At 44.8% G+C, this 24,468-nt stretch overlaps 1 protein-coding gene across 2 annotated transcripts in view; it reads right to left on the bottom strand.

The window, feature by feature from the left end:
* Nucleotides 1-24,468, bottom strand: part of LOC102558480 (uncharacterized) — a 69,582-nt gene that overhangs the window by 15,153 nt on the left and 29,961 nt on the right. For both annotated transcript variants that reach the window (XM_019479673.2, XM_019479675.2), the window contains 3 exons: nucleotides 21,504-21,549; nucleotides 18,159-18,292; nucleotides 9,745-9,873 (listed from right to left, as the gene is read on the bottom strand). In XM_019479673.2, coding sequence (XP_019335218.1) covers nucleotides 9,745-9,873; nucleotides 18,159-18,292; nucleotides 21,504-21,549 — 309 coding nt within the window. The remainder of the gene's footprint in view (nucleotides 1-9,744; nucleotides 9,874-18,158; nucleotides 18,293-21,503; nucleotides 21,550-24,468) is intronic.

The following is a 24,468-nucleotide window of genomic DNA, read 5'->3' as shown; positions in this document are numbered from 1 at the left end:
CAGTTTTCAGGATGAAAAGGAATAAACAGTGGGGTCCCCCAGGGATCTGTGTTGGGACTAGTGCTGTTTAACATATTTGTAAATGATCTGGCAAAGGGGGTGAGTATCAAGGTGGCCAAATTTGTGGATGACACAAAATTATTCAAAGCAATAAAGACCAAGGTGGGCTCTGAAAAATACAGAAGGAACAGGCACTATTGAGCAAACAGATAACTAAATGGCAGATTAAATTTAAGATAGATGATTGTAAAGTGATGCTTCTGGGCAAAAATAACCCAAACTATATCTATACTATGATGGGCTATACAGTAATTGTTACAGCTGTTACCACAAAGCAAAGAGATCTGAGAATCATTGTGGACAGTTCACTAAAATATTAACTCAGTGCTCAGCAGTTGTCAAAAAGGCAAAAGGATTATTATGAAGGGAATTGTAAACAAAATGGAAAGTATCATCATGCCCCTTTATAAATCCATGGTGTGTCCACACTTCGAATACTTTGCCCAGTTCTGGTCCCCACACCTCAAAAAAGGATATAGAAGAATTAGAGAAGGTACAGAAAAGAGCAACAAGGTTGACTAGTGGTGTGGAGGGGCTTCCATATGAAGAGAAACTAAAGATTCATAGATTCCTAGACATTAGGGCTGGAAGGGACCTTGAAGATCATCAAGTCCAGCCCCCTGCCCCAGGGGCAGGAAAAGATCCCAGCAAGTTAAACATCTAAACATTTCTTAAAAGAGTCCAGAGTAGGTGCCTGCACCACTTCTGCAGAAAGTCTATTCCAGGCCTTGGGGGCTCGGACAGTCAAGAAGTTTTACCTTATGCCCAGCCTAAAATGGTCACGGAGGAGTTTATGACTGTTGGTCCTTGTTATCCCTTGGGGCGCTCTGGTGAACAGGCATTCCCCCAGACCCTTACGTACTTATAGGCAGCCACCAGATCCCACCCCTGAGCCTGTGCTTTTCCAAGCTGAAGAGTCCCATGGCTCTCAGCCTGTCAGCATAAAGCCTATTCTCTTGCCCTCTGATCATGTACGTGGCTCTCCTTTGGACTCTCAAGTTTCTCAACATCCTTCTTGAATTGTGGAGCCCAGAATTGGATGCAGTACTCCAGCTGCAGCCTCACCAAGGCCGAATACAGTGGGAGGATGACATCCTGGGATTTACTTGAGAAGCATCTATGGATGCAAGCCAGAGTTCTGTTTGCTTTACCAGCTGTGACATCACATTGGTTGCTCATGTTCATCTTGTGGTTAATCAGGACCCCCAAGTCTCTTTCAGCCATGGTGCTAGCAAGCACAGCACTGCCAAGCGCCTATAAGCATGCTGTGGGTTTTTTTCCCCTGAGGTGGAGTACCTTGCATTTTTTGGTATTGAATGTCATCAGGTTTATATCCGTCCACTTACTAAGCTTATCAAAGTCAGCCTGGATCACTAGCCTATCCTCAGGTGTGGACGCTATGCCCCAAAGTTTAGTGTCATCGGCGAACTTGGCCAGCGCACTTCTGACACCAATGTCCGCATCGTTGATAAAGATGTTGGACAATAAAAAGTCCTTCTTCAGGTATATAGCGGGCAAAAGGAAAGCTCAGAGCAACACAGGGCCCCTGCAGGACAGATCAGGACAGTTGGTGGTTGATGCAGGGAAAAAAGCAGAGCTCTTCATGAGTTCTTCGCTTCAGTATTTCTAAGTACCAACCAAGCCAATTCTCCCACCTTGACCATTGACGGATGTCCACATGGCACCAGTCCGCCTACAGTTAGTTCTGAAATGGTTAAGGAGCTCCTGGAGGAGCTGGATGGGTACAAGTCAGCAGGCCCGGATGACCTCCATCCACGGCTGCTGAAAAAATTGGCCAGTGTCATAGCTGAGCCGCTGGCACAGCTGTTCGAGCACTCGGGTGCTCTGGCCAGGTCCCTGAGGACTGGAGAAGGGCCAATGTGGTGCCCATTTTCAAGAAAGGGAGAAGGGATGAGCTGGGTAACTTTAGGCCAGTCAGTCTTACCTCTATTCCTGGGAAAATGCTAGAGAAAATAATCAAAGAACACATTTGTGAAGGCCTAGCAGGGAAAACAATGCTGAGGGGAAACCAGCACGGGTTTGTCACAGGTAGATCCTGCCTGACAAACCTTGTAGCCTTCTATGACCAGGTCACACACTGCCTGGATGTGGGAGCCAAGGCTGATGTCATCTTCCTGGACTTTAGGAAGGCCTTTGACACAGTTTCACACCCTATCCTCATTGGGAAACTAGCAGACTGTGGAGTGGATGCCTACACAGTCAGGCGGGTGGCCAACTGGCTTAGGGACCGCACCCAGAGAGTGGTGGTGGATGGTTCTTTCTCGGCCTGGAGGGAGGTGGGCAGTGAGGTCCCGCAGGGTTCGGTCTTCGGACCGATATTATTTAATATCTTCATCAGCGATTTGGATGAGGGCATGGAGAGCACCCTCTCCAAGTTCGCTGATGATGCCAAGTTATGAGGCAAATTAGTACACTGGAGGGCAGGGAGCAGATTCAGGCTGACTTGGACAGGTTGGATCAATGGGCAGAGAGAAATAGGATGCAATTTAATAAAGAAAAATGTAAGGTACTCCACCTGGGAAGGAGGAATCCCCAGCACACCTATAGGTTGGGGAGTGTCCTTCTCAGCAGCTCAGAGGCAGAGAGGGATCTTGGAGTCATATTTGAGCTGGCAGTGTAATGAGGCCATCAACAAGGTCAATTGCACCTTGTTGTGCATTAGCAGGTGCATGACTAATAGATCAAAGGAGGTGATGCTCCCCCTCTATGCGGCACTGGTCAGGCTGCAGTTGAAGTACTGTGTCCAGTTTTGGGCACCGCACTTCAAGAGGGACATGGAGAATCTGGAGAGTGTCCAGAGGAGGGCCACTTGCATGATTAGTGGCCTTCGTGATAGACCCTATGGGTGGAGGTTGAGAGAGCTTTATCTCTTCAGCCTTCACAAGAGACGATTGAGGGGAGATCTTGTGGCTGTTTATAAATTTATTAGGGGAGGTCAACGGGGAATAGGGGATGCACTGTTTACTAAGGCGCCCCAGGGAGTGACTAGGAATAACGGGTGTAAACTAGTTGAGAGTGGATTTAGGTTAGATATTAGGAAGAAATTTTTCACAGTAAGGGTGGCTAGGATCTGGAATGGGCTTCCAAGAGAGGTGGTGCTATCACCTAGCTTGGAGGTCTTCAAGAGGAGGCTAGATAGTCACCTGGCTGGGGTCATCTGACCTTGGTCCTCTTTCCTGCCAGGGGCAGGGTGTTGGACACGATGATCCATTGTGGTCCCTTCCAACTCTACAATCTATGACTCTATGTTGAAGAGAACTGGTTCAACGACAGAGCCTTCAGGGACACCACTGGTCACAGACCACCGTAATGATTCGCATCCATCAACTACTACTTTCTGGGTCCAACCTCAGAGCCAATTTCCCAGCCATCGGACTGTGGTGTAGCTGAGGCCACATTTGATCAATTTTTGCATAAGGAGATCATGGGACACCAGATCAAAGGCTTTTTTAAAGTCCAGATATATGATGTCAATCTCTTCTCCCTTGTCCAGGTGATATGTCAGCTGGTCATAGAAGGAGATGAGATTGGTCAAGAAAGACCTACCCATGACAAACCTGTGCTGGCTGTTCCTCAGGATGTTGCCATCAGCCAGCTTATCAAGAAGGGTCTCTTTGATCATTTTCTCCAAAATCTTACTGGGGATTGAGGTCAAGCTGATTGACCTGTAATTCCCAGGATCTACTTTCCACCCTTTCTTGAAGATGGGTACCACATTGACCTTCTTCCAGTCTTCAGGTACTTCACCTAAGCACCACGAATTTTTGAATATTTTTGCCAATGGTTGGGCTATGATACCTGCCAGCTCCTTGAGTACTCTAGGGTGTAATCTGTCAGGACCAGCAGACTTGAAGATGTCCAGCTTCTCAAGGTGTTCCTTTACAAGCTCTGAACACCCCCACCCCTTTTATCATCTGCACGATTTCTCCTATACAGGGTATAGCCATCTATACCTGTGGCCCAGTCATAGGTGGAATCCCACCAGGTCTCCATTATCCCTATGAGATCTTAGTCTTTCTTGCTTAGCAGGAGGACCATTTCCTCCTGTTTGTTCCCCAAGCTCCTGGCATTGGTGTACAGACACATAAGTGTCCCATTGGAAGCCCTAGGCTTCCTTGCAGTCCCAGGCAGACACCGTTCCAGGGCTGGGGTGGGTGTGGATTCCCTTGGGTGCCCTAACCTGCTGGTTATGCAGTAGTTGCCTAGTGGGCTAGCATTGGCGGTTATCCACCCACCCCCAGCAGGCTTAGTTTAAAGCCCGATGGAGCAGGTCAGCCAGTCTGGCTGAGAAGAGCTTACTCCCCAGCAGAGTGAGGTGGAGGCCGTCTCTTCCCAGCAGACCACTGCCTCCCTCACCAAAGAGTGGACTGTGATCATGGAAGCCAAAGCCTTCATGATGACAGCAGTGCCACAGTCTCTGGTTTACTACCTCGATCCTCCTCTCCCTCCTCAGCCCATAACCCAACACCAGGAGGATCGAAGAAAACACCACCTGTGCTCCCAACCCCTTATGCCCCATTCCCAAAGCCCTGTAGAGATTAGGCCTATTCAGTTTAGAAAAGAGATGCTTGAGGGGGGCATGACAAGGGTTTACAAAATACTAAACAGTGAAGAGAAAGTAAATAGGGATTGATTACATACTAGCTCTCACCCTAGCTTCGCTGGGGGAAGGAGCTGCTTCGAGTGGAGAGGATGCTTCACCAGCAGGCAGGGTGACAAGAGGAAGGGAAGCCCAGGTAAGCATCAACGTCCGGGGAGCAGGGGGCCACAACTGTCTTGGGAGTGGGAGGAAGGCACGTGCACCCTCAGGAGGCCTCAGGTGCCTCTACACTAATGCTCGTAGTATGAGGTGTAAGCAGGAGGAACTATGCCTCATGATTGCAAGTAAGAACCCAGACTTAGTAGGGCTCACAGAAACCTGGTGGGACCCTACCCATGACTGGGCGGTGGGCATTCGGGGGTACACCGTATATAGAAGAGACAGGACAGAGAGGAAATATGGGGGGGTTGTGCTCTATGTCAAAGAGCACCTCACATCATCAAGGATTAGCTTTGGGTTAGAGGAGGGTTGGGCAGAGACACTATGGGTCAAACTACAAGGGGGGCATGGCGAAAGGGACCTTACGGTGGGTGTCTACTACAGACCACCCAACTAGAGGGAAGAGCTAGAGCAGGACTTCTCCAGTCAGCTTATGGAGGCGGTTAGGTCAAGGGATGTTATTGTCATGGGTGACCTAAACTACCCAGACATTTGCCGGGAGGAGCAGACAGCCAAGTTTGACCGCTTGCGTAGGTTCCTGGCTATATTACAGGACCTTCACCTTATCCAGGAAGTGCACAGCCCTACTAGGGGTAACGCCTTGCTGGACCTGGTCCTGGCCATGGGGGATGACCTGGTGAGGGGACTGCAGGTCCTTGACCACCTGGGCAATAGCGATCATCACCTGCTGGATTTCATTATCCAACGCAGGGTGTCTAGGGCTCACACCAAGGCTAAAGCCCTTGACTTCAGAAGGGCCAACTTCAATGAGCTTAGGAGACTAGTGGGGGTGGCACTTAGGGCCCAGAAGGTAGAGGAGATGGGAGTCCATGAGGGATGGTCGTATCTTAAGGAGGCGATCCTCCAAGCCCAAAGGATAACAGTCCCTGAGAGAAGCAAGGGGGGGGTAAGAGTGCTCAGAAACCCCCTTGGCTCAGCAAGGGCATTCAGGAATGTCTGAGGACTAAAAGTGGGGCGTACAACCAGTGGAAGGGAGGAGCTATCACCAAGGAGGAGTACTCCTCCTCAGCCTGGGAGTGTAGGAGGGCTATTAGGAAGGCCAAGGCAGAGATGGAACTCAGGCTAGCATCCAGGATTAAGAACAACAAAAGGTCCTTTTTCAACTACATTGGGAGCAAGAAGAGGGCACCAGGTAATGTAGGGCCCCTGCAAGACACAAACGGTAATCTGGTGGCCACGCCAGACAAGTTTTAACAGTTTCTTTGCCTCTGTTTTCCTGAACAGGGACCAGGATATCCCACCTACCAGAGGTAGGAACAATCTTGGGGATAGCTCTATCAAGCCTTCAGTCGGTGCAGATGTAGTTAGGGATCTTCTGAAAGGGCTAGACATTTTTAAATCTGCAGGTCCAGATGCCCTCCACCCAAGGGTGTTGAGGGAGCTGGCGGGGGTCATCGCGGAGCCCTTGGCCCAGCTGTATGAGCATTCGTGGTCATCTGGCCAGGTGCTGGGGGATTGGAAACTGGCTAATGTCCCTATTTTCAAGAAGGGGAGGAAGGAGGACCCAAGTAATTATAGGCCTGTAAGCCTCACCTCGGTGCTTGGGAAGATCTTGAAAAGAATCATCAAGGAGCATATCTGTAGGGAGCCTGCAGGGGAGATCATGCTCAGGGGCAATCAGCATGGGTTCATCAAAGGCAGGTCCTGCCTGACCAACCTGATTGCCTTTTATGACCAAGTAACTAAATCCTTGGATGATGGTGTCGCTGTGGACATAGTCTTTCTAGACTTTAAGAAGGCCTTTGACACTGTCTCTCACACCATCCTCATCAATAAATTAAGCGACTGCGGCATTGATGCCTGCACAGTTGGATGGGTAAAAAATTGGCTGATGGGGCGCACCCAGAGAGTAGTGGTGGACGGGTTGTACTCAACCTGGCAAGATGTGAGCAGTGGGGTACCCCAGGGCTCGGTCCTCGGGCCCGTACTGTTTAACATCTTCATCAGCGACTTGGACGAGGGGGTGGAAAGCATGCTGTCCGAGTTTGTTGATGACAATAAGATGTGGGTTGAGGTGGACACGCTTGAAGGGAGAGAGAGGCTGCAACTAGATTTAGATAGACTACAAAAGCGGGCAGATGAGAATAGGATGGGGTTCAACGTAGACAAATGCAGAGTGCTGCACCTTGGGAGAAGGAATCCACAGCATACATACAGGCTGGGGAATTCCCCTCTTGAAAGCACAGAGGTGGAAAGGGAACTTGGAGTCATTATTGACTCCAAGATGAACACGAGCCACCAATGCCAGACAGCAGCCAGCAAGGCCAGCCATACCTTGTTATGCATCCAAAGGTGCATCTCAAGCCGGTCCAGAGAAGTGATACTCCCCCTCTGTACGACTTTGGTCAGGCTGCAGTTGGAGTACTGCGTCCAGTACTAGGCGCTGCACTTCAAAAGGGATGTGGCCAGCCTGGAGAGGGTTCAGAGGAGGGCCACCCACTTGGTGAGAGGGCAGCAGGACAGGCCCTACGAGGAGAGACTGAAGGACCTGAACCTGTTCAGACTCAGCAAGAGGAGGCTGAGGAGGGACCTGGTGGCTGCCTACAAGCTCATCAGGGGGGGATCAACAGCAAATAGGCAGAGCCCTTTTCTCCCCAGCACCACCTGGGGTGACGAGGAACAATGGTAATAAACTGATGGAGAATAGGTTTAGGTTAGAGATCAGAAGGCAATATTTTACAGTTAGGGTGGCCAAAATCTGGAACCAACTTCCCAGAGAAGTGGTCCTTGCCCCTACCTTGGGCAAATTCAAGAAGAGGTTGGATGATCACCTGTCTGGGGTCTTGTGAACCCAGAATTCATTGCTGCCTGTGGCAGGGGGTCAGGCTAGATGATCTGTTCAGGTCCCTCCTGACCCTAGCTACTATGAAACTATGAAACTATGAATATAAGAACTAGGGGTCCTAAAATGAAACTGGTACACAGTAAGTTTGAAACTAAGGAAAGGAAGCTCTTTTTCACACAGTGTGTAATTAAAGTGTGGAACTCATTGCCACCAGATGTGGAAGTCGACAGTTTAGACAGATTCAAAAAGGGCTTGGACAAATTCTTTGAGGAAAGGAGCATCAGCAGCTATTGAGCATGAGACTTAGGGATGCAGCCTCTGAATCAGAACTTCCTATACCTTAAATGCTGGAGGCTGCAAGTGAGAGAGGAACAGTGGAGTGGGGGAACGGCTACTGGGCAAGAGAGACATATGGTCTGACCCAGTAAATGGTCATTCTTATGTTCTTACATTCTTATTTTGAGTATATAACTATAGCAGCATAGACATGTCAAAAACAGGCTAAGGCATTTTATCGTAATGTTTATTCTTGAAGAACTAACATGAGATGCACTAACTGCAATTGTCTTCCAACCAAGGCAGTTCCCTCCTAAAATAATGGTTTTGATATGGAAAAGAGACATGCAGAAGGGATCAAGTTTCCCCAGCTTAACTCCAGGGAAGCTGAAATCTCCCAGAGGATCACCTGCTTGAAATTCTGCAGCTGACCGGTTTGTCAGAGGGGGAAGAGATCATATTTAGGGGAAGGATCTTTACCAAGCACTGTCTGTCTGTAGAAGGGACCAATCTGCCCGATTGCCAGATTGGTCATGAGCATGATCAGGTGAGCATGATCTTTGGTCACAGAGCATGGAGAATTTGTTTCGCTAAAGATCTGTAAATCCTGTATGCTGTAAGAGTGACTGCGGGTTTAACCTCTCCTATTCAAAGCCTGTGTTTCTTACATTACTTGCCAAGTGGTCCCTAAGAGGCACGATATATAGTGGCATTTCATTTTAATTACAGAAAAATGTATATTTGGGGAGGGGGAGTTTAAATCAGAAAATGTTGGATTTTATTTTTATCAGAGAAAACCAGGATCACTGGTTATCAGCTAATTAGGAGACTATAATCAAGATAGGCACCCACTCAAGCAAAATGACCAAAATCTTCAGGATGCAGAAAAAAGGAGGGATGTTCACTGTAGCTGTGTTGGGGGCAAGATTATCACTATTTAGTTTCTGAAACTAGGATCTTTCTGTAAATCATTTAGTGGGTTATCCATGGTGCTAGAGGAGCCAGATTGATTCAAGACTCCATTGCTTTTCAAAGTGAGTCACAAGAGAATTTTATTACCTGGTGGAAGAAAAATCACCTTTTACTTTTGCAGAAAGATGTTCATGTGATTTACGGCAACTTCTCAGAATGAGCACTGAAGTTGTGACATACTGCCATTAATGTCAAAGGAGTTATGTAAACATTGCCAGCAGAAGAGAAACATATTGGTCTTCATGACAAGCTTTTTCAAAGTGTACATCAGAATTTTTATCAAAATAAAATGAGCCCCTATAGATAACACAACATATGCACAGACTACAAATCATACATTTTGAAATTCAAATCAATCCTCTGTCTTTAAAATACAACCCTGGAAAGTGGGGACCTTCTCTTACTCTTCTTCTCCTGGTTAATGCCCTGGACTGGGATTTGGGCACTCAGGATTCACTTCCTACTCATCCATTCTGAGTGACTCAGGCAAGTCACTTAATCTCTCTATGCCTGAGGCTTCCCTGCTATATTTTATATGCGTCTAGAGAGAAGATACAGTTACTAAAAGCCTGGGGCTGTATCACTGTCTTGTGTGACATTTCCTATTTTCCTTAATATGCAATGTTGCATGATAGAGAAAATGAGGATGGAAGAAATAGCTTCAAGGGTGGTACATGGGATGCTGCCAGCTTGTACCTGGGGTAGTGTTGTCATGAATGTCAGAGGGAGATAGCTCATTAATCCATTGCATATGATTTTTTTTTTAAACTTTCTTTTGTGTAACCAGCTTCTACTGGGTAAAGATGCCCCACCTCCCTTGTGTAATTTTGTAAAGAAAACTGGTACTCACCTGCATGTTTTGGGGAAGGATCAGGTTTTTAATTATGCAGGCAGCATGACCAACAAGCACTGGATCTGCTTTATGAGTTAGCAGTAGCTTGCCCAGGGTGTTCAGCATCTCTCCACATGTAAGTGTGTCCTGCCAAGAGCAATAAGCTATTCAATCTCCTTCAATAAAGACAAGGATAAACCACTTGCCTACACTACAGCAGTGACCTGCCCTCTGGAGAATGTCATGGGTAGGACTATCTCACCTGTGCCAGATAAGCCTTGCTTATGCTCTTAAAAAAACAGCTGCAGGGTAGATGCAGTTTTGTGCTGTCGTTCTCAGTTTGTTCTCCATTGACTGCTATCCTTGAGGATATCAGAGACCTCTACAGAAAACCTGGTGTGCTGTGCGGATTGGGTGAGTCTATGACACTGGCTGATGAAACTCATGGGAACATAAGAGTGAAGCAACCACCTATGTCATGAAGTCCAATCCCTTGTGATCACAGGTAGCCACGTGATGGCTGAAAGTGTCCACAAGAACATCCACTTTTCCCCCCACGCATACCACAGCCACAAAGGACCCCCTAACAACCTATGATAAGTTGAGGAGTTCAGGCATTAAAAAAAAGCTCGGAGTCCCAAAAGGCCCACCAGAAGAGAGGTGGAGAGACTCATCAAATACCTTCCTAAGATAAACTCTACCATGTTTGCAATAGCTGTAGTAACCACAAAGGCAACATTTGATTGTGAAGGGGCAGGGCTGTGACCAGGAAGGGAGAGCAGATCTGGAGGACTGTGACAGGGAGAGGGTACAATCTGTATATTAGGCAGATAAAGTTATTTTTTTTCCATCAGTTTGTGATCAGGCATCATTTTAAAATCAGATGTCCTGAAAATACTTTCAGAAATTGTGTATGGGGTTCTCTGCTCCCTGTGGATGTTTAATGGCCTGTTGGTGAGTTTCATTCCTGCTGAACTTAAGTCTTCTCCAATTTTTACTAATATCAAGGCTCTCAGGCAGTAACTTAAGTTTGGAATTTCTGGCCAGGTTTCCCCACTCTCAGTATGAGCTAGAGGGCTTCCCATATATATAGCCTTTCAACAGTAGAGACACATAGTCATTTGGGGGGAAATTGTCACTTCCCACTAACTTCAATAGGCTTTGAACAAGGTACCTGATGACTATGATCACACTGTAACAAAAAAGGTAATATTTATTTGTTCTTTCAGTCTGTTCTCCTTGAACATTCGACTATGCTTTGTGTAGTCAGCAATGTGCCATGTTCTTCATACTGTTAGAAGCAAAGGCTTGCTAGTGAAAGATGCTTAGCTTTAAAATAACTCTTTAATCCTTTGAACATGCTAAGATGACAGGCATTACTCTGGAGCTTGGGAAATGTCATGATCACTGAAGCAGCATCAAAGGTAGATAGCTTTAAAGCAGTTAAAATGGCACTGTTTCTTGGTTTGTAGGTTAAATGTCAGAAAGTGTATTTTGTCTTCATATAGATTTGATATTGGCTGCCACCTTCAGTTGCATCCATTCCAAGTACAATCACAACCAGAAAAAATGCTAAGTAAAATATAAAAATTGACAGATCCAAAGTACAGCATAGTGGTTAAACTCAGGAAACAAGGTCTAGTTTAATTTAGATGTCTAAGTTTCATGTGTCTCTGAAGATATTTTATGTGCAGGTGTATGCCTGTGCATTTCCATGCTGATACCTTTCCTTCCCTACAAAGACACAGCTCACCTAATCTTAACTAATTAGAATCCATCCAAATAATTATAAAGGCCACTTTGGATATTGTAGTTATAATTCTCCTCTCTCTTTTAACCTGTGTAACTGTTAACTTCAATGGAGCTACTTCTCACTGGCTAAAAATGAAAAGAAACTCAGGTCTTTAATTTGTCTACAGAATCTAAATGCACTTCTACAGTGTATTATGGATCCACTGCCAACCTCTCCAATATATTTAATATACATACGTTAGTCACTACTTCATCTCGTAACAGGTGTTGAAATTTTAACTTCAGGTGAAGTCAAGTGCCTTGCCTCTGTGGGCAATTGTCAGAGACCCAGTTCTTATCTCCTGTTCAGTTAGGGAAAGCCATGGAAGCAGCAATCTCAGAAGAAAGCAAATTAACTGGTTCAGGTAAGTTTCAGCCAAACATTTCCTGAAAACTCAAACACTTTTTTGAATTTCCAGGAAAAGAACCAAATCTGCACTAGTCAAAGAAAATATTTGAGCAGCACCTTCATTCATAATTTTAATACCTGATTTCAGTAGTCTGAACTCTTTGGATGAATGGTGCTAGCAAAGGTAAATATTCATCCCCAATTTACAGAACATGAAACTAAGATGCAGTGGTACTTCAGGCCTGACTCTATTCAATCATTTAGGCTCCTTAATGGATGTAGATGCTTAAGTGTGATTGTCTTTCACCTTGCTTGAGTCCCTGAAAAAACATAAATGATCTACTTTCGTAATACACCCTCACCTTGACCTTAAGACTAAGTTACAAAAAGCAGCAAGCTGCTTTTTCAGTTAACTGCATCTGAGTCCTTAGGCCACCTTAGGGGCCTAATAAGTGGAATAGGATCAAGCCCCTTGCATCCAAAGAAAAGTCAGTCAATCTGAGAGCCAGCTGATTTGGCTCAAAGTCCTTACTCCTACTCTAATGCAATGATTCTCAGCCAAAGTCCTGCAGCACCCTTGGCTGCCATGCAATACGTTGACAGTGGTGCTAGATGTGAAGAGATAAGTAGATAAGGGAAGCTCAGGTTTATTCCTGCCTGGATGATCCCCCACCCACACTGCTTGGCCCTCTGCAAGAAGGTAAGCACTGTAATACACATATTAGTTTCTGATATTAGGTGCCACTCAATTTACAGAAGTTGTGGAAAAGTGCCTTGAGTCCAGGGAGGGGTGCCTTGAATCCCAAAAGGTTGAGAACCACTGCACTAATTATCATCGTAGAAATCATAGAAAATAAGGGTTGGAAGGGACCTCAGAAGGTCATCTAGTCCAACCCCCTGCTCAAAATGGGACCATCCCCAACTAGATCATCCTAGACAAAGCTTTGTCTAGCTGGGTATAAAAACCTCCAAGTATGGAGCTTCCACCATTTCTCTGGGTAACCTGCTCCAGTGTTTTATTACCCTCCTAGTGAGAAAATTCTTTGTAATATGTAACCTCAAATTTCCTTGCTGCAACTTGAGACCTTTTCTCCTTGTTCTGTTATCTGCCACCACTGAGAACAATCCAACTCCATCCTCTTTCAAACCTCCCTTCAAGTAGTTGATGGCTGCAATGGAATCCCCTCTGTCTTCTCTTCTCCAAACTAAATAAGCCCAGTTCCCTCAGTGCCCCCTCAGAAGTCATGTGCCTTAGCCCCTGAACCATTTTTCTGCCCTCCACTGGACTCTTTCCAATTTGTCCACATCCTTTCTGAAGTGGGGGGCCCAAAACTGAGCACAATACTCCATATTGTAAGTGCTGAATAGTGCTGAATAGAGGGGAATAATTACTTCCCTTGACCTGCTGGCAACACACCTACCAATGCAGCCCAGTATGACGTTAGCTTTCTTTGCAACAGGGGCAGTGTTGGCTCACACTCAGCTTATTGTCCACTGTAACCCCCAGGTCCTTTTCTGCAGAGCTGCTACCCAGCCAGTCAGTCCCCAGCCTGTACCAGTCAGTGCATGGGATTGTTTCATCTTAAGTGCAGGACTCTGCACTTTTTCTTGTTGAACCTCATGAGATTCCTTTTGGCCTAATCCTCCAATTTGTCTAGGTCACTCTGAATCCTAACCCTACCCTTCAATGTATCTACTACTCCCCCCAGCTTAGTGTCATCTGCAAACTTGCTGATGGTGCACTCTCTGCCATCTTCCAGGTCACTGATGAAAACACTGAACAAAACTGGCACCAAGACCGACCCCTGGGGCACTCCATTTGATACTGGCTGCCAACTAGATATTGAGTCATTGACTATTACCCTCTGAGTCCAATGCTCCAGCCAGTTTTCTATTAACCTTAGAGACCATTCATCCAGCCCTGTACTTCCTTAGCTTGTCTGTGAGAATGTTATGGGAGACCATATCAAAAGCCTTGCTAAAATCAAGGTCCACCACATCCACTGGTCTCCCTGCATCCACAGAACAAGTCATCTCATCATAGAAGGCAATCAGGTTGGTCAGGCATGTCTTGCCCTTGGTGAATCCATGCTGACTGTTCCTAATCACCTCCTTCTCCTCCAAATGCTTCAAGATAGATTCCTTGAAGCAAATACTACCTGCTCCATGATTTTTCCAAGGACTGAGGTGAGGCTGACTGGTCTGTAGTTCCTTGGATCCTCCTTTTTCCCTTTCTTAAATATGGGCACTATGTTTGCCTTTTTCCAATCATCTGGGACCTCTGCTGATCACCACGAGTTCTCAAAGATGATGGCCAGGGCTCTGCAATCTCACCAGCCAACTCTCTCAGCACTCTCAGGTGCATCCCATCTGGCCACATGGACTTGTATATGTACAACTTTTCTAAATAGTCCCTAACCTGTTATTTCAACACTGTTGGCTGCTCACCTCCTCCCCAAACTATGCTGCCCAGCATAGGCAACTGGTAGAGGGTGCACGGGGGAGCAAGTGCCTTCCCTGATGGGGCCAGTGCCCCCCGTGACAGCCAACACTGATGCTGTTGTCAGGGCTGCTGCCACTGGTGGCTTCTGCTGGTGCCCTCCCCAGATTTAGGAGGTACCAGTTGCTCATGCTGCCCAGTGCAATAGTCTGGGAGCTGACTTTGCCTGTGAACACTGAAGCAAAAAAGACATTGAGCATTTCAGCCTTTTCTGCATCTTCTGTCACAAGGTTACCTCCTCCATTGAGTAAGGGACCCACACTTCCCCTAATTCTCTTCTTGCTACTGACATACTTGTAGAAACCCTTTTTTTTTACCCCTGATATCCCTTGCTAGCTGCAACTCCAATTGTGCTTTGGCTTCCCTGGCTTCATCCCTGCATGCCTGAGCAATACTCTTATACTCCTCCCTAGCTATTTGTCCAAGTTACCACTTACAAGCTTCCTTTTTGTGTGTTAGCTTACTGAAGAGTTCCTTGCTAAACCAAGCTGGTTTTCTGGCATACTTGCTAGTCTTCCTGCGTATTGGGATGGTTTGTTCCTATGCCCTCAGTAAGGTGTCTTTAAAGTACAGCCAGCTCTCATTCATGGACTCCTCTCCCCCTCAGACTGGCTTCCCAGGGGATCTTGTCCATGAGTTCCACGAGCAAGTCAAAGTCTGTTTTTTTGTGAAATCCAGGCTCCTTACTCTGCTGCTCTCCATCCTTCCTTTCCTCAGGATCCTGAACTCAATCATCTTGTGGCTGCTGCTGCCCAAGTTGCCATCCACTACTACATTCCCCAGCAATTCTTCCCTGTTTGTGAGCAGCAGGTCAAGAAGAGCACGGCTCCTACCTGGCCGCTCCAGCACTTGCACCAGGAAGTTGTCCCCAACACTCTCAAAAAACTTCCTGGGTTGCCTGCGCACTGCTGTATTGCCCTCCCAGCAGACGTCAAGTTGATTGAAGTCCTCCATGAGAACCAGGGCCTGTGATCTGGAAACCTCTGCTAGCTGTTTGAAAAAATCCTCATCTACCTCATCCTCCTGGTCTGGTGGTCTATAGCAGACCCCCACCATGACAGTACCCTTGTTACTTTCCCCTCTAACCCTAACCCAGAGACTTTCAACAAGCCTACCTCCAGTTCTGTACTGGAGCTCTGAGCATAGATGACTAGTAGGGAGTGCACGGGGGTGCACATACCCCCCCAGTGGCTGACACTGATGCTGTTGGTAGGGCTGGTGCCCACCCTGACAGGGCCACCCTCATTGGCAGCTTCTACGGGTGCCTCCCTAGATTCAGGAGGCAGTAGTCCCTCATGGCTCTGAGCAAGCACATAGCTCTTTTACATAAAGTCCAACTCCTCCTCCTCTTCTCCCCTGCCTGTCTTTCCTGAACAGTTTGTACCCATCTATGACAGTGTTGCAGTCATGTAAGCTCCCACCACATCTCTATTATTTCAATCATGTCATAATTCTGTGACTGCACGGACTTCTCTCTATACCTTTCCTGGTTCTGCCATATGGTCACCAGAGACTTTGCAATAGCCAGGCCAGTGAAATATAAGACTTCTTGTTAAGGAATGAAGGCTCCATGAAACATTCCAGCAGATCCAGTCCACGGGAACCAAAGGCCAGATTCTTTCTGCCCTCTTGTAAACAAGGTAGTATTTGCAATAATTCAAGCATTACTTCACTAGGTTGTAAAGGTTAGCTTTGTTCTGGGATTTTTCCTATAGCTGTTCCCATGGAGAAGTCTCTAATTCACTCACAATTCAGACTAGGCTAGAGGTGAAAACCTTGAAAGATCTGAAAAATAGGGTAGAATAGACATGACAGTGGGCTGGATGGAGGAAGGAGGAGGGCCTGATGGATCAATCGCTTGCCTCGCTTGCCTAGACACTTCACTAGCTGTTTTACATTCACAATGCAAAGTAGTGAGTGCCAGTGACATTGGCTCATTAAATACATTTTCAAATGGAAATACTTCTTTCTGGAGAACAAACCTGGAGATGACATTTCACTTCAAAGTTTCTTGTTTCTGGCCCTCAATTCCTTCTTTCCTTTACTGTTGTTGAAGAACTGACCATTCACTTTTGAGATATTCAAACTGAATCTCTGCTTCTATTTGACACACAGACCTGCTGTGCTTTCATCTGACTGGCTGTTTGGCACGTGTTTCAGAAGCAGGGAAGGGATTGTTTGTGTGTGAATGCAGGGTTTGAACAGCAAGAAGTACCTTTCTTGGTTAAATTAATTACTTCATTACTATAGGCAAAAAAAGTGAATACGTTTGTTCATGCTAAGTAACACCTTGCTTAACAAGTAATCCCACTGACGTAGATTGTTTAAATTCTAAGCTCTTTGCAACCAGAACTGTTTATGTATATAAACTACCTAGCACAATGGGGCCCTGATCCCCGCTAGCACAACACAAAAAGCTAATAAGCATATTGTCTTTGAAAGATATTTTGTCTTCAGGCACTGCTCTGATAATGCATCTCTTCTCTTTTCCCAGAGCACCATTGAATTGGAGGCATTCATTTTGCCCATGCTGTACAAGACTGATTTTTTTCTTTGTTTTACATAAAGCACTGGGTTCCTGTGGGAGTTTCAAACCGGCACAAATCTATTCCAGTTATCAATCACTAAAAACACCTAATCTGACTAGTTATGGCTCAGTTTATCTTGTCAGTACTGTATAATGCTAGATCATAAGAAAGGTTTCCACCTTTTTGCATTACATTCTTAAATGCTGTCTTTAAAGATTACTACTAGTTTTAAAAATCTTTTATTAAAAATTCCTTTCCAATTTTACTTAGGATGCCATTAGTGACTGTAATAACTTTTGGAGGTCTAAATTTCACTAGCCTATGCTTTGTTTACATTTCTCTCTCAATAGACAATGAAAATACAGCAGTCAAATGCCTTTGGTTTATGGTTCCATATTTGTTTTAAAAAGGGCATGTATGAGCATAAAATTGCATGGTTTATGGTGCTGTTTAACTTAAACAGAGGTGACTAAACTAACCAAATCCAAACGATCTGTCAACAAACAGATCCTCAAGAAAACTAAGGAAATCTGAGTTATGGTGTGAAGTTAAATTGCATTTCTCCTGTGTGAATTTAATCATCATTCAAAAGGCATTCAACTGAAGTGAACTAAGATTACTTTACATTAGAATTAGAGTGTTTGCACAGGGAGTTCATGTGGTTCAACTTCACAACTGTGTCTTAACTTTCCTGAGTGCCTCTGGGGACACTAGTCATAATTGTTATGCCAACCCCTGTGCCAAAAAGAAGCTTGCTCAGGTCTGTCTCATTATAAAGTTCTCCCATTGTGCTACTCATCTCCCAACCTAAGAAACCCCTTTGCCCTGAATCACTACTGCAGAAGTGCATGGAATGTGGTGTTGCAATCACAGCATGGGCTGTTTCAGGTGGCCCCAGCATCCAACCTGCCCTTCTGTACAGTTGATCAACAATAAAAGGGAGCCATGTTAAGCTCAATGTCCACTGGGTTCTCCTTACCTACTAACTGGATTCTGCTTACCTACTAACCACCACCCCAACAGAACAGTTCTTAACCCACACAACCTCTGTAACAATTGGCCAGGTATGACTGCAGTAGCTAAACTATGGTACTTTGGATAAGACCCTTTTTTACTTCATACAAAGTATCTATATCAGTCATTCATAACATATATTTAATTAACGCCATTACTATAACACCACGTGGTAAGATGTATTAAGGGTTTCAAGGCACTGACCAGAACTGTTCTCCTGACATTGCTTTTGACATACTGCTATCCCTACCTGGTTGCCTGGGTGCTGGGATAATTTCCAAAGGAGCGCAATGGAAGCTCGCTGAACGTCTGTACTGCTGGATGCAAGAAGGGAGAGCAGCTGGGGCAGGACATCCATAGCAATGATGTCAGCCTGGATGTGCACTGTTTGGAAAAATGACAAAGCAGCTCAGTGGGGTAGAATGCTGTTAGATGGTATGTGGTATGATTATGGACCAGTCTCAACAAACACTATACAGACTGGTGGCTAAAAGGGGCTGTCATAATAGATCTTCTGACCTATGCAGGCTAAGCGAAATCCTATTATTGTCAAACTATAAAAAATGAGCTTCATCTATTCTGCCTCCCTCTCCCATCATAATCTCCAGAGGAATAATACAGACCTAGACTTGAATATGGCTTTGAAAGTGCTTTGGCCTCATCTGCACTAGTCAACCAGATGGTGTCTGCAAGGAACTTGGCAGGAACAAGCTGCGGTGTAAAGGAACAGCACTAGAGAGGTGGAAGGTGAGGGAAGCCTGTCTATTCCAGTTTTCCATTGCTTTTGCACTGGTAGAGGGGTAGAAAAGCAGGATGCAGTGAGGCAAGGATGATATGATCTTTGAAATTTTGGAAGAACATTTTAAATGTTCTCATCCCTGTTTTGAGAACTGCAGATTCCAGACAAGGATAGGCCTGATTTCTGTCCCACAGCAGAAGTTATTTCTTTACTTTCTGTACAAAGAAGCCAACTAAATTGTTCTGGGAAAGTCTTAGATATGACAAAACAATGGAACAACTTCTTTCAACAAGAATGAAAATAATTTGGGGAAACATAGTCACATGACTTTGGACAAATTTTCACAGTAGAGGAAGGGCTTTTTTGTCATATCAGGGTAAACACTGGGGCCACTGAAATAAGAAACTTGACAGCAGGCTGAATAGCTGACAGAGAAAAATGAATGCATCAGAGTGGAGAGCTCTGAAAATGGACTCCTTAGCTACAACAGCACAGTATTCAATAACAGACGTACTACTGAGGTATATGTGCCAGGTAACAGTAAGCAAAAGATGCAAAAAATAACCCTTATGAAAATTCCCAAAGATATTTTTAATCAAAGATATTTTTAAATCAAAGATCAAATTTAAAAAGGCACCAGATAATGATTTAGAAATCTAATGGAGCAAAATGAAGCCTGTGGTAACACAGCAGACTCTGATTTCACTTCAGAGGTATGGAGCATGATTTGCGTAAGAACAGCAGTCATCTAGGGATGTTTGAGTATGGGATGGGAATAGCTGGCAATCCCTACCCCCTCCCAGCTCAGGAATAGGTGTCATCTCAAAAGGAAAAAGGAAGGACAGAAAGATCTGTGATCTAATAAGATCCATGTAGAACTATCAGGGAACCTTTTATACAGCTAGTTATAGTGTTAGCTAGTGCAGAGAAATTAATAATCGTAAGTACTTTTAGGGCATGTCTACATGCGATGCTATGTTGCTGTAGCAATGCGCTACAGCCATGTAGCATCCATGGGTGTCTACGCATGACCAGCAGCTACTTCTCTGTAGCAGCGCACTCCCCCATTATAGCATGCTGTTATGGCAAAGTAGCTGCTAAAAATAACCATGCACCACACTTATGGCATAATATGGGCAGTTATTGCGCCGTGCTTTAGTACTTCCAAAAGGAAGTACTAAAGCACAGTGCATTAACAACATCGCCATAGGGCAATGTGTGGATGTGCCCTTACATGCGTTTCATCATGCAAATCCCAAAGAGAAGCACCACAAAGTACAGGCTGTGGAAATGCCATCAAAGAAATACAGCAACTTTCTGGCTATTTTCTTTAGGATGAAGGACCAGTGCATTCTTCACTAGCCAACAATCTTATTTCTATGGGCCCTTTGCCTCTCACAGCACTTCCCCTCTCCGCCCTCCACCCGCCATGTTCCTACCAGTTTGTATTCTAATTACTTACTCCACTATATACTCTGATCTATGCTGTCCTTTCACAAGACCTGATGAAGTGAACTTGGGTTCACAAAAGCTTGTGTGCTTTCTCTCTGTGTATCTCTCTCTCTATATATCTTATTTAGTTAGTTTACAGAGGTGCCTATCTACCTGGCCCTCTAAATGGCCTTGTCATGCAAAGGGAAAGATGGATAGAAAGAGATGTCAAGCATTGCAGAAAGCTCTATTCTGTTTATATTTTTATACTTCAGTCATCGTAACTAGTGTATCTACATTAACTTAGAGAGGTAAGGATTATTGTGGGTGATATACTTTATTGGACCAGTTCCATGGTTGGGATACACTAAGACCTAAGTTTTCCAATGCAACATATTCAAAAGTTGCATGTAAAAACTTGCCTAAGTCTATTCCAATCATACAGTTTCATAGATTTCATAGACACTGGGGCTGGAAGGGACCTCTCAAAATTGTTGGGTCCAGCCCCCTGCCCAAGGGGCAGGAAGTCAGCTAGGATCAAAGGATCCCAGCAAGATAGGCATCCAAATGTTTCTGTTCAGTTGATCCAATAAAAGATATCATCCCAACAATCCTTGCCCTTCACATTTCCTGGATCATCACAGAATATCATTCCAACACTATATTGCATTAGTACTTTTCTAACAGGAATAATTTCCTCAAACAGCCAGCAGATGGAGTCAAAGCTTAGACAGAAGCTATAAAATGTATTAATTTTTTTGGACAAGCAAAGGGGAAAGGGCTCCTCTGCTCCTGTCTCTCATGAGATCTTAATTTGTTCACTCTGTAAGTGAAGAAGCCTGTGTAGACTTTTTCAACAAACAGGCTGACTGTTGTGCACGTTTTTTATACCATTGCAAGGCTTCTCCTTCTTCTGTTGCCAGCCTATACTGTAGAAACGTATCTTGCACATTTACATGGGGCTTGACTGGTAAATGCTTTGGGCAAGCTAGGTTTCCTAAGACAAAGCCATTCCCAGGAGTTGGAGGTGATGCCCCACCCAACTAGCGGTCTCAGAGGACTTCTGTCTCTGCCTCAGTACTTTCTGGGCACTGGAGGCATCATCACTAAGAGTGGGCTTGTTAAACTTGCTAATGCTCAGGAAGAATTGGGGCATTTCTCCATTCACATTCCTCTGAAGACATTTCTCCTCTGGGAACTGAAAGCAGGGTTAACTAGAACACACCTCCCCAACACATACACAGGCCCTGCAGCCTGTTCTTTCCAGCGGAGGCATGTTGCATATGGACCCTCAAGTACACCCACTAGGGGAAACCATAACTTGGCTCTTAACAAGGAGAACTTCCTCAAGTCTGATGTCTGGTCTGAAAAAAGAAAAGGAAATTGAGAGAGGATTTCATCCCTGCCTCTGAAGACATTACTTACCACTTACAGCCAAATTTCTCAAACAAACACAAGCCTGGCTTGAAACCTGAATATTGACAATTAAAAAAAAAGTGAAGAAAGTGAATATTTCAGCAACCAGATAGGTCAGCTAAAGTAATTTAAATAAGTCTGAAGCACTAGCAGGCTACAAAATTGCCTTCAAAGGATTTATTCAGAGTTTATTTGGCTTTTTTCAAAATCTGTTGGATAAATCCAGCATATAGAGGCGTTAGTTCAATTTTCACCAGCACATATACCTGGTTAATCAGTGCTAATCAGAGCTGGCTGAAACTTGGAATTTATGTTTTATGGAAACCCCTAATGTTCTGAAATCAGTTTTGTTTCCAGTTTGGAATATAGTCGAGTATTTTTATATACTGAAAATTATCATTTCTGGAAAAAAGTAATTTTGAAACCTTGATCTGAAAATGATTCAGATTGTAAAATTATTTTGATTTTTTTGGTTTTTGAACATTATTTTATGGCATTTTCCACTTTTATATCAACTTTATATCATTTTAGGATATCAGAAGAAATAGCACATTGTCTGACATCATAATATGATATGATATAACTAATACTGTTTCCATTTTACTTTTTAAATCATTAAGGGCAGCTGCTACTTCATACTGATTTGGCTAGAAAAAAAGATAAGGGGTTTCCAAGGGTGCTGACAGACATGCAGGCCCCTGCTCTAACTCGTAGTGCTTTATATAAAGCACCATTAGTTAGATACCCACCTCAACCCAACAGACATATGCCTCTTGGGTCACAGTAGAACTAAGCCTGCTTGCAATGGAGTAGTTACCCATCTCCCCCAGCCCAGGCCCTGCCTCCCCCCAGCTCCAGTGCTGTCTGCAGAAAAGGGTGGGGGGAGAGGGGAGGTGAGTGAGTTGCAGGCTGGAGTTTGCCTGACCTGAGCTGGAGGGGGAGGGGAACACCTAGGGGGAATCACGAAGCAAGGGGGCTTCAATCCACACCACCCCCCCAGCTCAGGCCTGGCAAACCCCACCCTGCAGTTCATTCCCCACTCCCTTCCTGCAGATAGTTGTGGGGGCAGGACTGGGCTATGTCAGCCTAGCCTTGATCACACCACAGATTAATCCTAGGGAACAGAAGTTCCCAAAGGCATTCCAAAGTGGAGCATCTTCATCTGATCCCTCATTTGAAGAGGGTTAATATGTCATGCAATTGGGCACCTTTAAAGCACTCTGCAGCCATGCTTGTGTCACAGCATGCTCTAAAGCACTTTCAGAGGGCCTATAGCGTGACGAATGTAATTTCTGTCTGTACCTCAAGTGTCTCCTGTTTAGGTTATATTACTATTGTGACATATCAGTAGTATTTAGTAGTACATGTTGTTAAACAGTGTAAAGATAACATAAGAATGAAACAAAATCTATAAGGTAAAATTCTAAATTAAATTTTGAAATGTTCAAAGAGTTTTAATTTTTTTTCCCCAAAATGAAAATGTTCCAGAATATCTTCTGATTTGAAATATTTTTCACATTTAATTAAAATGTCACATTTTCAAAATGTTTCTATTCAAACCCAAATTCAACTCAGCTGACGGGGCTGGTGCCTCCCCAATGGCCGACACTGATGCTGTCAGTAGGGCTGGTGCTCCCCCTGACAGGGTCGGTGGCTTCTGCGGGTGTGCCTCCCGATTCAGGAGGAACCAGACACTTGTGCACAGGGGGCTGCTGGAGCGTAGTAATTACCACGCTTCAGCAGACTCAGTTAATTGAGCCTGCTCCAACATGCTGTAATTACAGTGCATTGGAGCAGCCTCCCAGCATGTCTACAGGCACCCTTACAGCTTCATGGTCACCTAAAAGAATATCCATTCAAAGGACTGTGGATGATAGCAGCACTGAAGTTTAATATGCATTGTTTCTGTGTTAATATTTATCTCTCTAGGCTGAAAGTGGAAAATCCCTCCTTCAGGATGGATCCTTCAGGATTCCCTACTTCACTGTGAATCCTGTGGGATCCTGTATTCCCCAGGTTTCCATTACACTTTGCTCACTGCAGCTTCTCTATAACACAGTTTCTACTGCAGGCATATTTTCTAGATGTTCTCCCTGCATTGTCCCCGCATGAAGCATGGAAGTGAAAACAAACAAACTACTGGAGACTTTCTGCAACAGCTTGTGCTATTGCATACCCTGGCCTTAAAGATATTGGGACAATAGGAGGCATCATATTCATAGATGTTTTTAACATAATCCAGGGCTAAACCTATCTATAGGCTTCCACATTTTCAAGGAAGTGAAGAAGAATCTGGGGAACCTTAATGATCTCTGTTCCCCCCTCAAATGATCTATTTTGGGGCAAGTTGAGCTACATGGGCCACTCCCTCCTGTCTATGTTGCTCTGCTTCGTAAGCATGCAGGAAGCAGAGAAAGAGAGAAAAGTAGAGTACAGCCTGATTCCTACAACAGGAACAAGAAATATGCATGAAGTGGTTTTGGAAATTAAGCCAACTAGTTGTCTATACCTCTGTGCTGGCTCTAATTAGGAGCAGTGGAGACAAAGTACAGCACAGAAAGGCCATCACAGATGCTGTACATACTTCAGCAATGTTTTGTAAGAGGGCATAAAATGATATGGAGGAAGCTCAGTCTTGAGCCCTAATTCTCAGGAGAGCTTTAGGAGTGTGCTAGACTGTTGCCAGGACCAAACTAAGTAGTTCTTTTTAAACTGGATGACCAGTAGGTCAGAGCTAAATAGTGGGAGTAGCTCCTGGCATTGGTATAAATATACCCAGAGTTTGCCCTATATCCATACTTTACCCATATAGCATCCAACAGATGTGGAATTTGCTAACACAGAGAGAATGCTGCACAGACTTGTCAGAACAAGATTAATTACATGAGCTTTACAGCTACACTAATAAATGCTTTGTCTACAGAGAAGCCTGAACCAAAATCCTAGATCTGAAAACACAACACATATGGCAAAC

Source organism: Alligator mississippiensis, chromosome 1 (assembly GCF_030867095.1).
Source record: "Alligator mississippiensis isolate rAllMis1 chromosome 1, rAllMis1, whole genome shotgun sequence".
NCBI lineage: Eukaryota > Metazoa > Chordata > Crocodylia > Alligatoridae > Alligator > Alligator mississippiensis.
The sequence above is the reverse complement of the archived record's forward strand: the minus strand, read 5'-3'. Positions and strand labels throughout refer to the sequence as shown.